The sequence below is a fragment of the Eretmochelys imbricata genome, chromosome 4 (assembly GCF_965152235.1).
Source record: "Eretmochelys imbricata isolate rEreImb1 chromosome 4, rEreImb1.hap1, whole genome shotgun sequence".
Classification (NCBI taxonomy): domain Eukaryota; kingdom Metazoa; phylum Chordata; order Testudines; family Cheloniidae; genus Eretmochelys; species Eretmochelys imbricata.
In genome coordinates, this window is record NC_135575.1 from 14,063,436 (window position 1) to 14,079,377 (window position 15,942).

The following is a 15,942-nucleotide window of genomic DNA, read 5'->3' on the forward strand; positions in this document are numbered from 1 at the left end:
CAAGCTTTGCATGACTTTAATTGGTGTAACTGGTATATCTTATAATGAACGTGGTTATGAGGACATCAAATATCCAATTGGCTGCACTTAAAGCTTCCCATTCTTTCCCCACCCGCCCCAAGTAAAAATGACCACCGTCCCAGACTGAGTGTTAGCTCTGCCATCTGTTGCCTTTTTTAAATAAAAGCAGCCTTACCGATTCATTCATTGCCAGAAAGCTAAAGGCAAAAGGTGAATCTGTGCAAATTATCATCCTAGCCTGCTGTGAATCCCTCCTCCGAGGCGTCGGGGAAAGACGAATACACTAAGGTGGGGCTGTAATCCAGGGCAACTTGGAGGAAGAACTGCTGAACAGCTAACCTTGCTGGAACTGGGAGATCTCGGAAGCTCCCTCAACACAAACAGTCCTTGCTGTTTTCTCTGGTATCTCATCAACCGGTTTTATTACTGATGCTATGGTTGTGACATCTCATCACATGACTTTGGCTGATGTTTTGTCCCCAGTAGGGCATGTGGGGGGCCTGGCATTAGAAATAGCCTGTTATATGGTAACAGCTTTTGATATGCCGGCAACGGGCTACTTAGATCAAAAGCTCTACGAGGCAGGGACCTCCATATTTGTGTCCGTGAAGCACAATGTCCATCAATTGGGTGATATGAAAACTACTGGGGAAAGATCTCTCGCTATTTAAAAAAAAAAAAAAATCCCATTAGGAGATAGCATAGTGGCTCCCTTCTTCTAAAGACTCACAACCGAGACTAGGGATGAGATTTTTCATCCATTATGACCCACTTAATGTTCCCACCTGATCTAAGTAAATGGGAGCAGAATTAGTCCAATGTTGTGTTCCTTTGAATACCCTAAATCTGCTAATTCCCCAGTTCTTTCCAAAGAAGACTGGAGACTCTCTATTCTTTCTGAAGAAGTTGATGATGAACTTTTCAGAAATGTTTAGGCTTATGATGTGCTAACTTGTGGGGGTGGGAGGGACGGAGCAAAACACGTGGTCTTCCCTGAGCGGGTCACCTCTAGCCTTTGATCTTGAATTGTTTAGTTTCCTTGACACACTGAGACATTACACTGACGTTAGGTACATCCAAAGTAACTAAATGAAAGAGATTTAACACAAGGAACGGGGAAATAAAAAGCAGATCTAATCTTTGTGGGTGCCAAGAGATGGTAGGGAGTATGGTCTAATGGGCAGAATCAAAGCGAAAGACTTGGTTTCTTTCTTGCTGTGCCATTCGTGACCATGGGCAACCTCTCGGTGTTTCCCCAACAGTAATGTGACAACACTTAGCAGTCTCCAAGGTGTTTGTGAGGCTTAATTAATGTTCATAAAGAACCACAAGATCCTTATTTGACAGATGCTATAGAAACACAATGTATTTTTAAGCAATCCATAATCTATAGCTTTAGGATATTACAGTAGGAATCCCACGTAATGTACAGAGCAATAGTAATGGCCCCAACAAGGGTACCTTTCTATGATTTCTCATGTTGGACCAAATTCTGTTGGGGAAAGAGGCAAGCTTTTGAACTTTAAAGAGTTCTTCAGGCTTGGGAAAGGTACTTTGTATTTAGCTGAGGCACTAAGTGGAACAGATTGTTAAGCATAAGGAGTTAACACTTGCTGGTTTCTCATAGTCCTTTGTATTCATGCAGATCACATCTTTTGAGGCTGTCAAAGCAGTTTAGACCCTAAACCTCACAACGCTCCTTAAAGTGATGCCAGGGAACTGCTTATCCCGATTTGACTGCGGGAGACTGGACTGACCGCATACATTCCAAGTGTTCACTAATTCGAGGTGCTGCTATGTGGGAGTGCCCAAGGTAAGCCACCCAAGTGCTCTGAGGCAGGGAATCTCTTTTTGTTCTGTGTCTATACAGCACAATGGGGCCCTGCTCCATGACTGGGGCTCCTTGCGCTCCTGCAGTACCAATAATTAATAGTTCGTGACTGGTTTTCAGACACGCTCTGTGTTCTCCGTATAGATGACTTTTATTCCCAACAGCAGGGCCCCTGCACAGGTGTCTCATCCAGTGCAATTAGCACCACTGTATCAAAATGTCCCTCTGCACTCAAGCAGTTTCCTGTGCCTTCTATTTGACAAAGGGGAGTGACCACTGCAAAGTGAATTTCCCACCAAGCTTACATTTTGGGAGTGCAGGTCTTGGTTTACCTGTCAAACTGGTAAAATGGAAATGCATGCCACCCACCACTGTAGCCTTGATGAGCTATTGCGTGTCAACCTAATGATGATGTGTTGGCTTTTTATAACAATCGAAAAACTACTCTGAAAAAGACAAGGGTTGGAGTTTCATAAGTTGGATCATGTGCTCCAAGGGGAACTGCTATGGTGTATTTAAACAAGCCAAGTCTGTTTTGATCTCCTCATAAATGAACCCATATGGCTTTGTTTACTGGTAGCAGCAGCAGGATTAGTAAGCACAAACTCTGGATTAAAAATACTGGATTGTTTTAGCAAATGACCTTACCAGATAGAAATATCTGTAAGAAAACAATTCAGTAAAGCAATATATGTAGCAGATGACGACACTTCTATCTCACTGTATATTTGTTTCCTTACCACACTGGTGATCTGTCAGGTTTCTTTTATGTAATAAATAAACACACCCAGACTTGTTCACGCAATTACAAAAGAAAAGGGAGAGAGAAATGATTGAATTGCTCTGAAAATTTGCTGCAGGGAAGAGCTATTAAACATTAAGTTGAGACTTTCAAAGCAAAGCACTCGAGGGGTTAATTTCAAAGAAAGGTGTGTGTAATTCCCACAGGCTTTTGAAAACCTCCACCACATCTTCTAATTTTGGGCCTAATTCTGCAATCTTTACCTCCTGTTAAATAGTAGTGACTCATCCTAGCAGCCTAAACGAAGGGAAGGGCAGCAGAATGGGTTTCTCCTATTTGCAGTTTATTTTGGGTACAACCATATTCTTCACTAGCAGCAGTCAGATACGAGGGAGTGGTGTTTTGAATACGAATGTTGCACTTCGTGGAATCTTACGTTGCCACAGTGCTGACAATGTATGGGTTCTCTCCTTCCCAAAAAGAAAGTTCCCAACCCCCTGCTGGCATTTCTGCCACATGCCTTCCTTGCAGCAGCAGCAGTGGTCACCCCTTCCTGTTTATCACTGATTTTCCACTTCAAGGTGTAACACGTCAGTGTGTAAACCTGCCACTCACCATGACACAGGCGGTGAATTTAACCTTCACCTGGCTTTATAATGATGACATTCTGAAAATGAGACACCCTGGCAAAGACGACCAACTATAAGAGCATCAGTTTCTGGCATGACCCTGCTGAGCTTCCCTTTTCTCTACTTCCCAGCCTCCTGGGTAATTTGTTTTGATCTTTTGGTAATAAACTGTAAAAGCCCTGTATTGCACTGCAGAGCTCTGACCAGAACCCCATCCGCTCTGAACAGACAGGGAAGATTAAAGAGGAATCAAAGGAACAGAAGCCATACAGATGAAAACCTTTCAGTGATTACTTCCCGTCCCCTCACTGAGATTTAATATAATTTCCTCCTTAAAAGCATAAACTCAAATTTATTGCGCTTGTGGAGTGACTGCCTTTGGTTTCGAGACCGTGACTGCAGTCCATCAGCTTCAGTTTAGTCCCATTGCAGTTGTGATTCAGCATTTAGTCTTGTCTTAAAATTAGGATTCCCTTGTGTAACAGAGGAAGAAGCAGCAGGAAGAGAAGAAGCTGGCATGGAACTGGAACTGAATGCATACCAGGTGACTTGTTGTTGTTCTACTGTGTAAGCACTTATAAATAAGAACATTTATTTCTTGTCCCAATTAACTTTCCTTTGCTAAGAGTCGTCATAGAGAGGGTTGTTGTAGTTTCCCCAGGATCCGTAGTCATGATCATCCAACAGCCTTCCATATGAAGAATGTCTGGGAGGGCGAGAGGGAGGGGAAAAGACAAGTCTGGGATTATTTAGGAATGGTTGAGAAACACCCTATTCCAGTGCTATTCCTGTTCAGTGCACAACCCTGTAGAAAGGATGCCCTCGCTCCTGCAGACATTGAAAAGCACCTACTGCTAAAACCCATCTTTGTAACCAGGCCCAGGGAACTTAATGTGAGAGGATAATTGCTGGTGTTTAGGTCCAGATTAATTTTAGGCTAGGGTTTTGATTCTGATTTAGATGACAAGTAAATCACATCACAGCTCCAGGTGCCTAAAATCTTTAAAGATCAACTCTCTGGGACAGTGAGAAGTCTAACACTAGCTGTTTTTTGTAAAGCTGCTTCCTTGGTCCAGTTCAGGGACATGCTTAAAACACAGCTAGATCATGTCTATGCTATAGGAATGATCTGGGCTTCAGTGCTATCAGGGAACAATCCTGTCCCCTGAATGTGCATTGCAATACAATTGGGCCCTTTGATCAGTGAGTTTTTTATTTCAGTTTGCAGTAGGCCCCATGCCTTCTAGTTTCTAATTCCTGTGGGTGATCGATGATTCTGTGTTGTGGTATGAATGCACTTGAGTGTAGTAGATGGTCTGTTGTTCCTCTGCAGGGAGTTAAAACCGTACTGCTTGTATATAGATATTAATGTTGCCTCTTGATCTAGAGTCAGGTCTGGTAGTGTACTGAGTGCTATGGATTTTTAATAGGGAGGTTTGTTAAGCTCTGAATATTTAGTGGTCTGTGGGCCGGATCTTAATTGTGTGAGAAGAAAATGAATGCATGTTTACTGTACTTTTTGTCTCTCTTAGTGATCTGTGATGAAGCCAGTGCATGGGGTAGGAGAGCAGGCTGAACACTGCAAGGAGTGAAAACTCATTCACCTTCCTAAATAAATTTGCTTTTTGACTCTGTTCCCATCCCTCTCCTGTTCGTTTTTTGCGAATATTCGAGCACATGAGATTCCTCTCGGAACATTTGTGGAAATAATGATTTTTTTTTAATGAGACTATTTGCAGAAAGCAAGTTCTTTGTCTGTATGTGTGTAAATATGCAGGCTTTTCACATGCTTTTATAATTCTGACATTGGGGCCTTGAACTCATCCCTCAGAGGCAAGAAAGGGCCTCTGCTCCTATTCAACACTGCTTGGGAGACATGGTTGTGGATGAGAGGTTAGCATGCAGCCCACTATTTGTATGTATGGAGGATGGGAAAGAACTTGCTTTCGCTGAATGTTTATTAAATGCTGGCTTGTTGATATTTGTATAGGATGGTGTGCATAGAATATCAGAGTTGGAAGGGACCTCAGGAGGTCATCTAGTCCAACCCCCTGCTCAAAGCAGGACCAATCCCCAATTTTTGCCCCAGATCCCTAAACGGCTCCCTCAAGGATTGAACTCAACCCTGGGTTTAGCAGGCCAATGCTCAAACCACTGAGCTATCCCTCCACTCCATACATGTGTAACATACAGTGGCCTTTGGGATCCTGCAGTTCTGTTGTTGGTATTTTAACAGAATGCGATTCGCCCTTGGCAAATTCCATGTCAACGTCATGCCAAAAATGCCCCTGGAATTTAATTCTGAAATACCTTAAATCTTCTAAAAATTTCTGCAATTGCACCTGAGATTTGAGAACCTTCCTAGGGACCCCAGTTCACGCTGTGCCCTACCTGAGCAGTAAAAACCTCTTTCAATTTCCAAAGCAGCGTGTTCTTGTTCAATGCAATCCACTCCCTTCTTCAGCCACACTTAAAAGTTATTCTAGTCAGCGAGAATGCCAGCTGAACACGTGACTTTCAGGAAATACTTGGCCAGGGAGGGCTGTGTCCGTGCAAACAAGACATTTATTTTTACAGCAAGAATAGCTGGCTGTTGTCTGCTTGATTTACTAACCCATCTATTTTCTAGTATCCCTCCAGAACACCAGTGATAGCTCTGCACAGGACTATTTTGGTTGTGCCCCAGCCTGACTGGTATGAATCACTATGAAGTAGTTGAAACAAAAAACCTTGCTTACCTCAGCCTCAAATTAAACCCAATTAAAGATGCTCCATGTAGGCTGCAGTGGTGTTCTTATTTTAAGGTCACAGATAGGGTATGAGTAAAGCTTGCTCGGGGGATAATTACTGTTTATGGTCACAACACATTGCACTACTGGCTCTGGCATGTGAGTGACGCCTTTGTAATGAGAAAAATGCCAGCTTATACCATTGAAAACTGTATAAAATGGGATTGCTACAGCGTCTCCTCCAACTCCCAGCCTCTTTGCACTCAGATAATAGCGCACCTTCGATTGCCCCTTAGGTGCACCAAGGGAGGCATGAGATGTGGTATCTCTCACTGTCGGCTAACAAGTTCCGCCAACCCAATAATGGCTGAATGCTAGTGGGTAGATGCTTGGTGACCCTGATAAAAGGAGCCAGGGCTCTTATTCCTGTGGCCAGGGGTCGACACCACCATTGCTACCACCATTGGCACCCGCCGGTCCCTCGTCAAAAGACTGAAATGCGCTTCAGTCCCTAGAGCTGGGCTCCCCGGGGTCTGAGGCACAGTGGCGGGCCAGCAGCACACGCAAGCTTGCATTGCCGCAGCCTGCCTCCTGCTGCTAGGGCTCGAGAGCAGAGCAGTCAGGCTTGGGCCTCTCCTGACGCGCAGTCCAGGCCGGATAGCAGCAGTGCCCCCAGCTCTGCTGTATTAGCATCAGCTGTTGCACTGAAGGGAGGAGACATGTCAGTCCCATCAGTGTGAATACAGTTGGAGAGGAGAATGTGCTCCGGCTTGTTCCAGTTACTGAGCTGCTTCCAGAGATGGTGTCCCTGGCCTCTGTTTGCCAGAAACGGGGAATGGGCGACAGGGGATGGATCACTTGATGAGGACCTGTTCTGTTCATTCCCCCTGGGGCACCTGGCACTGGCCACTGTCGGAAGAGAGGACACTGGGCTAGATGGACCTTTGGTCAGACCCAGTATGGCCGCTCTTATGTTCCGGGTAACCATCCTTTTACCAAGTGAATGCTTACCTGATCTTAAGGTATGCTGCCACCCCAAACACCAACAGCACCACCAGAATGACCGTCACCGTAATGGCTGCAATGCTTCCTGCAGGGGGAGAGGGGGAGGAGGAAGGAAAGGGCATAAACAGACCTTTCAGTGAGGTCATAATATATCAAAGCAATTACCCCTGTCCCCTTCCTGCTCACTTGTTTGCAGTGCACGGGTTAACACTATATGCTGGCCACATGTGGATCGCCTCCTCATGTAGGGAATGCAGTATTTGCTGTCAACCCCAGATGCCTTATTGAGAAGGAACGCTGTTCATTCACTGCACCTATGAGAGACTATGGCTAAGATCGGTCCTTGTTTGTAACTGAGGCCTGGATGTGAATGGGGACTTGCACTGTGGAATGATTTTGAAATGAGACTGCCCTTTAGCCTAAGCTCCCCCTCCCTTCCCAAGCTGTCTGTTCCCAGGGCAGGGTCTATTCCAGGGGTTCTCAAACTGGGGGTCAGGACCCCTCAGGGGTTTGCGAGGTTATTACATGGAGGGGTGGCAAGCTGTCAGCCTCAATCCCCAAACCCCGCTTTGCCTCCAGCATTTATAATGGTGTTAAATTATATTTTAAAATATGACAGGTTTCAGAGTAACAGCCGTGTTAGTCTGTATTCGCAAAAAGAAAAGGAGGACTTGTGGCACCTTAGCGACTCAGTATGCATCCGATGAAGTGCGCTGTAGCTCACGAAAGCTCATACTCAAATAAATTGGTTAGTCTCTAAGGTGCCACAAGTCCTCCTTTTCATTTTGAAATATGAATTTATAAGGGGGGAGGGGCGCACGCAGAGGCCTGCTGTGTGAAAGGAGTCACCAGTACAAAAGTTTGAGAATCACTGTTCTATTCCTCTCCTTTACATACAGTAACTTTTACCTGCTGACATCAGGCAAAGTGACCAAACCAGGAACCTGAGTCTCTCTGGTTTTCACTGATGTCAATCAGGAATGCCCCTGCCGAAGTCAATAGAGCCTCACTGACACAAGCCTGCATGATGGGAATGGGGCCCTAAGGCTAGATTTTTCTAAAGAGTTTGGTGCCCATTTAGGCACCAAAATAAGTGGCCAGAATTTCAAAAAGGGCAGGCTAGGTGCTCAGCTCATAGTGGCACAATAGAAGCTGCTGGATGCTGTGGACTTTAGAAAATCTGGTGCTTAATTAGGCATCGAAATGAGAGCTGAGTGCCTGGAAAATGAGGTCCCAAGTGTCAGGGTTGGGCCCTTGAAAATTTCTCTCTAGTTGTCTAGTTACATCCCATCCAGGCTTACTGCTTTTCTCCTGGGCTGGGCTCATGTTGCTCTGTTCCTCTTGCGTGCGAGTGTTACTAGGTACACGCAGCGCGGTTATGAGTGGTTGAAGGCTTCCCTGCTGAAGGAGGAAGCGGTGGTGCAGCTCTGGCAGGAGCGTACATGACGCCTTTTAATGGCTCAGTTAAAATCTCCTGGGGGCGTTTTCACAAGAAGTGAATAAGCAGGTTTATGGATGGATGAGCCGAGCCTGGGTCCCTGACAATGTAGAGTCGCTGTTTAGGAGCTGCCCTCAGAACTGACCTCATTTAAATTCCCAGGGGGACAAAGAGGGGAAAAGTTTTCAACACTCCTTCAAGTTACAGGTTTATTCGTAAGTAATGAGCTTCTGAGCCAAGTGGTTCTGCAGCCTCTAATAACGTATTCAATGGGCTACAGGCTGCGGGGGCTTCCTGACAGTTATTCAATGGTGCCTGTTAATTGGCTTCACCTTGCAGCCCCTCCACCTTAGACTGCAATGCTAATGCCCTACTGATTCCATTCTGCAGCCTGCGGACAAAAGGGTTTCCCCTCAGCATTGCTATTAGCTTAAGAAGACTGCCAGGGCCAAACGTCAAACAAAATCTTCCCTTGCTCACTTTATGCTCTCATCTGCTTGGTATGATAACATGGGGGTGGGGGAATGATAACATGGGGGAGGGGAAAATACTTGCAATCTTTATATTTCCCTTTGCAGCAGGGAGATATTTGATATGAGTTGGGCAGCTTTATATTTTTGTAACCGTGATGCTCTGGTAAAAGCAGCAGAATGGATTTGGATAAAATAAACACCGCAAACACTGGAAGCGTGTGTGTTCTGAAATACCGACCCTGCAACGCGCAGGTCACAGTCTGGCAGACAATGAAAATATGGTAAATGGTTTTCTTTTTTTACCACCTTTAAAATAAATCCCAAGTGACAGACTCACGACTTCCTACCCCCAACCTGAACCATCCCAAAACAATCCACAAAAGCATACAGTCCTCTGTGCAAGCAGTAATTACTTCACAGGGAAATGGTTTTGCAAAAACACTGTTCAGTGCTTATATAGCAGTTTAGGTAAAACTTTAAGAGCTCAGAAGGGTCACCCCAAAATACAGTTTTTTATAAAAAAAAATCTCAAAAATTAGGGCCAAGATTTTCAGAAGCCACTGGTGACTGTGGGTGCCCAGAGTGAGACACGCGGAAGGGCCTGATTTTCAAAGGGCAAGAGATCAGCACTATTTGTGAGCTGCCGAAAATTGAGCAGCCAGACTCCCTAGCTACTCTGAAAAATTTTGGACAAAATATCTTAGCAAATAGGTGACTTCTGCAGACCTGTTAAGATTTCTGCCACAGCTCCTCACATCTGCTAGCCCCTGCTAGGTCTCCTCTCCACTTCCCATTCTCCCTGACAAAGTTTCTTCTCTGCTGTTTTTCTTTAGGAATTCCTCTCTTCTCCCTTACATGGCTCCTCTGTCCCCCCTTCTCACTGCTGGGGACAAAGATTCCTCCTCTGAGAAAGAGGGAGCAAGTGTCCGGCTCCAGGTGTGGATGGGCAGAGGGTTCAGCACAGCTGAGGCGGGCAGAACTTGGGAAATGTGGAAGTGGCCATGCCAATGCCCATGACACCATGGTTAGCTGGGTGTCCTCTTTTGTACGCTGAAAGAATGAACTTTTACCTACTACTGCTAAGGACAGCCAGGGCTTCCTTCTGCAACAAGTTGCCCATCTTACTTCAGCCTCTTAACTACATTCACACAGCACATTTGAAACTGTAGACTTTATCGTTGTCCTAGGTTATTTTAAATAACCCCTCTGCCCCCATTGTCATTTTGTGGCAATGCTGCTACTCTGTTTTACCGGGATAGTAACACTTATTTTTCCCCCTCTTCCCACATAATGGGCACACACCCACTGCCAACTGCAACCCAGCAGCAGCAGCTAAGATCCATTTCTGGGTGTATCTCATTCAGCCACCTTGGCTTTCCAGCACCACGCAATGTGTGTGTGTAGAGGAGAGATCACTCGTCCCTTCTGGTATATGGCACCTCTGTCCACACTCTTAGCCCCAAAGGACACCAGCTGCAAAAGTGTTTAATGGCAGTGTCTGAATATATTTTTCTGACGACACAGGAGGAAAATCAACTCTGAAACATGGCTCCAGGTCCTATGGTTCTAGGATCTTGAGACTCTCCTACAGAAAAAACGAAGACTGCTCTCTCACTGGAAGAGACTTCTCATGCTCTTCTCTGTAAATCAATGCCTTCCACCTTGGGGGGCTGCAGAGAGACTGAGTGGACACCCGGGTCCACAAAGCCAGCGTAACTGGCAAGTCTCATGCTGCTAGTCTGTGTGCTCTATATTCAAGGGGAGCCACAATTAGCCGATGCAGTTAAGTGGAGAAGATACTGGACTTCTGCATGGGGAAAGAAAAGTCTGAGAATTCCTCCTGTTAACTCATTGTAGCTCCTCTTAACCATGGAGACAGAAAATACTTAGTCACAGCAGGGTGGGACTCGGCAGGCACTCAGATTTGGCTGGGGAAAACGACGGGCTGAGGAATGAATGTCGGCTTTAACCTTTGAAACTATTGCGATTTGTATGTAACCATCCCACCAAAAATTCAGGTGGCTGATTCACGGTGTCTCTCCCCCTGTACTGAGGAGACATGGGGGCGTAGGGGAGGATGGGTCGGAATGTCTGCTAGCAATGTGGAGGAAGCATGTGCAGTGGCTTGTGCTGGTACTAAGCATGCTGGTCTGGGACCCAGACTGTCTGCCTGTGAGTTTGTCTTGCAAAACCAGCAGAACTTGCATCCATTACTTTAAATCCCCTCCCAATAGCCTATTTTGTTCCCCCAAAACAAATCCATTAAAATAAAAATAGACCCTTTCTACCCAAAAATAGCTTTTATGCAACATAAAGATGCAGCCTAATATTACTTTGATCTACATTGCATGTAGGAAGTGGTTTTATACTGCCCCTTCAAATGTACCCATAATGCTGTCAACCTATACCATAAAATATACTGGAGATCAAAGACTGGGCCCGAGCAATCATAACTTCTTATTTTACTTTACAGGGCTTGATGATCCAGCCTTAATGTGCTGTTAACTCTACATTTTGGCTTTTAGGCAGAGATCTCTCCCACTTGTTCTGCTTAATGAGGGGGAAGAAAAGTTAATGACTAAAGGAATGCGATGAAATGAAATGAAATGAAACATCTAGAGTCTGGTTTTTTTTTTAATTAAATATGAGTTGGGACTAAATGGTACGAACTCAACCCCTGAACTTTGGGGACTTTTGCATCCAGATCCATATTCCAGTTATGCCTCCATCTCTTCTTTCTTTATACTGTTGGGATGGTTCACAACACACCTACTAATCTCTAGTCTCAATGAATAAGCTCCTTGGTGCTGTAACGCAGGAGAGTGCTGAATTATGCATTTGAGCACTCTACAAATGAGATGCTGTTTATTGGTGTCTTTAGAGCACCACTATTTCCGTGCCCTCTCTTAAAAGGGTCACTTTGTATCACAACTCACAATCATCCCTGTAGCTGATGTTTAATGCTATGGAATATGCTGCAGAGACTAAATTTAATCAGAAGAAAAAATACACACTAATACATCACAGCACTGTAGGACTCCCCCAGATTTCAGGGTGATGGGGACTGATTTTTCTCTAGAGGTATCACCTGCATGGACACTATTTTATTTAAAATGCAAGGGAGAAGGAGAGAATTCAGTTTGGCAGACGTGCCTTTATTTTGTTGTTTTTCCCATTGGTAACTGGTCAACGTGAATGATCCTGACTCCAGCTCCTTGAACTATGATGGCTCCAGCCCTTGGAATAGGCCACCCCACCGGCAATGAGATTGGAGGGGAAAATGCCACCAAACAAGTTTGAAAGATTGTATGAAGCTTGCTGTAGCCTCAGTTTTAAAATGTCTCACTCTGTACATCAAGTTACTGGATTAAACAGCATGCTGGGTATGGAGAGGACAGGAAAGAATCGGTCTGAAATGAGTAAGGTAGCCCATAATGAAGGACATTGAGATAATATCCTGATCGTGGGAATCCACATTGATTCACACCATCCTCAGTCTATTCTCACACTAGCCCTTCATAGGGCAACTTGCCATGCTGACATCATCATATGTGGTGTATATACGTGTAAACACAAAGCACCTTTGACCAATTTTAAAGATAATGGATTAGTAGGTGATTATATCTGACCTTCCAAACATCTAAGATGCCATTAAAAGCCTGTGCCAGAATGTTGTCATGTTATTTCCTCCATAAATGGGGAATTTCCCTTCAACTGTCTTGAGCTCTGGCATTGACTGTATTTAATCTTAAACCAGTGATTTGTTTAAGGTCCAATACCTCATCTATCACGATGAGAAGAAGTTGTATGCCATTAGAAAGCCATGAATTCTTCAGTTTCTCTAGTAGGATAGGGTACTTATCTAACCATGGCAGGTTGAGATTTCAAACCTTAAAACTGTGTGTAGAAAAGCTATTGGATAACTCTCAGAAAGGTTTCTAAGTTCACTGGCCGTGGGGAAAAGGAAAAGTGTCTTTTCTCAATAGAAAATGTGATATCTATGGTCAGCAGATATGTTGTGGTCAACTAGTCTAGAGTGTAGGAAGTGAAATTCTTATTAAAACTTAGAGTTTGGGGTCAGACCTGTCAGAATATACCCAGTCACTGTTAAAACATCTTTCTATGAAGGGATCACAGGTGTAGAAGAGATTCATAATAAGGTTATACCATGTGATGTACATAAAACACAGATCCGTAGCTCCTGAGTAACTTTGTTAATATTACAAGTAACCTGAAAGCCCTTCCAATGCATAGATGGGAGTGCTCTTTTTCTCACCCCTTTGCCTCCCCCCTCAATGCTCCCCCCCAAATAACAGGAGAAATGAAGCACTAAAGGTGACAGCATAAATAACGCACATACTAAATCATCTGCCTCACCTGAACTTAAAGCCCGCTGGACCTCTTCCATGGTTACTCCTATGGAGAAAGTGGTGCTCTCAGGGGAGGTGGCCTCTGCGACAGACTTGGTTGCCAAAGTTACTTGAGATGTTTGTCTGATCGCTGGGCCTGATGAGAGGGACTCTGTGGGCGTCTTTTTAGTAGGGGCATCCTCTGTAGCAGGTGCTGCCGTGGATGCATTTGGCAGCTGGATTGTGTTTTGATTTGTAATGGTGGTCTGTGTGGAAGAACCTGCCGATGACGATGAAGACGAGGTATTAGTTAGGTGAGAGAAGGTCGTTGCTGGGGTGGCTGTATCTGGAGCTGTTGTGGAAGGGGTGGCTGTATCTGGAGCTGTTGTATTTGTCAGGATGGCAACTGAAGTCCTGGAGATGTGTTCTGTGGCTGTTGATTCTGACCCAGTGGTTGATGACGGTGATGGGCTGGTGGCTGAAACATCTGCTCTTTCTGTATATGAGGCAAGATGTTTCATGGCAGCTGACAACTCTTTTGTGGTGCCTAAGGAGATTATGGTGTTGCCCTGTTCTGCTGGTCTTGAGGTGACTTTGTCTCTTGAAGTGGTCGCTGTTGCTGCTGATGCTGATTGTAGCTTGTCTGCTGTTGTGCTAGCAGCAAGGGTGACGGGGACAGTGGTTTGAGTTGATTCTGACGTAATGGTATTTCTCTCAGAAGGACTGACAGAGGATGTAAAGTCTGAATGTGCAGAGTGAAGACTCAATCCTGAGGAGAAGACACACACATGTTAACACTGGAAAATCGTTGTGACAAGCTGCAGTCGTGATAAGAGCACATAGCGAAGGGCTTAGAATGAATGGCCAGTCAGTTACAGTTTTACTACACTCATCCTTGAAAGGGATGTTTGCCTGAAGTAAGGAGGATTTCAGTTACCACTGAAATAGATGGTACAAATGAAAAATCATGTTGTAAAAGAAAGAAACTGTTTGTTTGTTTGTTTGCCTCCCACTACATTTATATCCAATTGGGGGCACTTCTTGTTTCCCTGCTTTAATTTTGAAATTTGAACCAGCTTTGAGTTTCAGATAATAGTTCAAGGGATCCAAGAGAGTTGTTATTGACAGCCATTAAACAGGGTGCTGTGCTACTGTGAAAGGACCCTTATGAGACAGTCTTTAACATACAGAAAACTACCCTGGATATCATTCATGTGAACAAAGTTCTCTTCCCAAAGCTACTGCTCAGTGCCATGTTACTGGCCTGCTACCAACCGTGTTTGAGTTATATTACAGCCTGTTTTCTCTTCTGACCAGCACCTAATGGATTATTAGTACACACCATGCCAAACACAATTTTCCATCGTTAGGGAAAGTACTAGCAAATCTAGGGAGTCTTACCATGTCTTCTATAACTGTATTGAAAACAGCCTGGCCCCAGGTACGCTAGCAGCCAGCAGTTGAGGCCAGTGGGGACCTCTTGTTGATAGTCACTAACAATGGGTCATTTTCCTGGTGTAGACAGGCCCCAAGAGGAGAGCCCTTGATCCTAAGCTAGATCCTGAGCCATTGCAAGGTGCTGGCTGGCATTGTAGCCAAGACTGACAAAGCAGCAGCTATGTTTGATGGCATGAGAGAGTGAAGTATTTTGATGATTTTGCCTCTGTTTTTATTCTGAGACCATCTTCCACCAGGATGTCTATGCATCCTGCTTTCCACAGTTGTTAACCATCCTTAGGCAAGCAGCTCTTTTACATGAACCATAGTTGTATAATTAGGATTTGATTTTTATTGGTAAAGGTCAGTAAGCCATTTCACAGTACACAGACAAACTGATGAAACCATATTTCCACTACTCAGAATTTACAGATAGGCAAAGTGAGAAGTCTGTATCACCACCGCTGTTAGCACACCAGCTTGAGCATTACAGTTTGATTTACTTTGGAGATTTTGACATAGGAAGTTGCCAATTGAACTGTTATCAAGCTTTAACGTTTTGAATCTCAGCATCTACTGTCATTAAATAATTGTCTGATCCCCCCCGCCGTAATTTCCCACATCTGTGAACATTTAAATCTATAATCAAAAAATACTTAAAAATAAACATTAACAAAATAAATATTCTGCCAAGCCTAGTATATGCCAGTAAACTTAGACCAATGTTAACTAAGTTACATGAACAAGAAATAACTCATTCCAAGTGTAGGATAAAAATATTGTGATGATAATAAGAATGCTATCGCCATGTTGAATCTATTCTCTCTGGAACACAGTCACTTAAACTCAGTCCGGCAAAATCAGAGGGCAGCAAATTATCAATTGAAATATTTCCTTCTGTTTAAGGTCTGAAAATAGAGACATCGTCCCCAGCTGCTTGCATTGTCTGCCCACTGCAGGTGAAGATGGAGAGTTAGTTAAACTGAATGTTATCACTTAATTTGATTTTCTCCACTGGAACGCAGAAGGTACATCTACCCAGCAAAAAGAGCCCCATGGCAGCGAGCTTCACAGCTCGGGTCAACTGATTATAAAGCAAAACAGAAAAGTCCTGTATTGCATTTTGCCAACAGTGCAATATTTAGCCTCCTGCTCGGTATACCAGGAGTACTACACTACATGCAAACTCACCCATTCACTCATCTGCACACTGAAGAAATATTAACATTCATTTCTAAAATCTGCATGTACTCAATTCCAGCACTCCCATATTACTTTGATCTACAAT

At 44.3% G+C, this 15,942-nt stretch overlaps 1 protein-coding gene across 1 annotated transcript in view; it reads right to left on the bottom strand.

Moving 5' to 3' along the window:
• The window catches only part of PARM1 (prostate androgen-regulated mucin-like protein 1), a 50,739-nt gene continuing 34,797 nt past the window's right edge, over window positions 1-15,942 (bottom strand). Inside the window, exons 4-6 of the mRNA XM_077814743.1 lie at window positions 13,246-13,986; window positions 6,964-7,042; window positions 1-3,929 (exon numbers count right to left, since the gene is read on the bottom strand). Of these exons, the coding sequence (XP_077670869.1) occupies window positions 3,845-3,929; window positions 6,964-7,042; window positions 13,246-13,986 (905 nt within the window). The 3' untranslated portion in view covers window positions 1-3,844. The remainder of the gene's footprint in view (window positions 3,930-6,963; window positions 7,043-13,245; window positions 13,987-15,942) is intronic.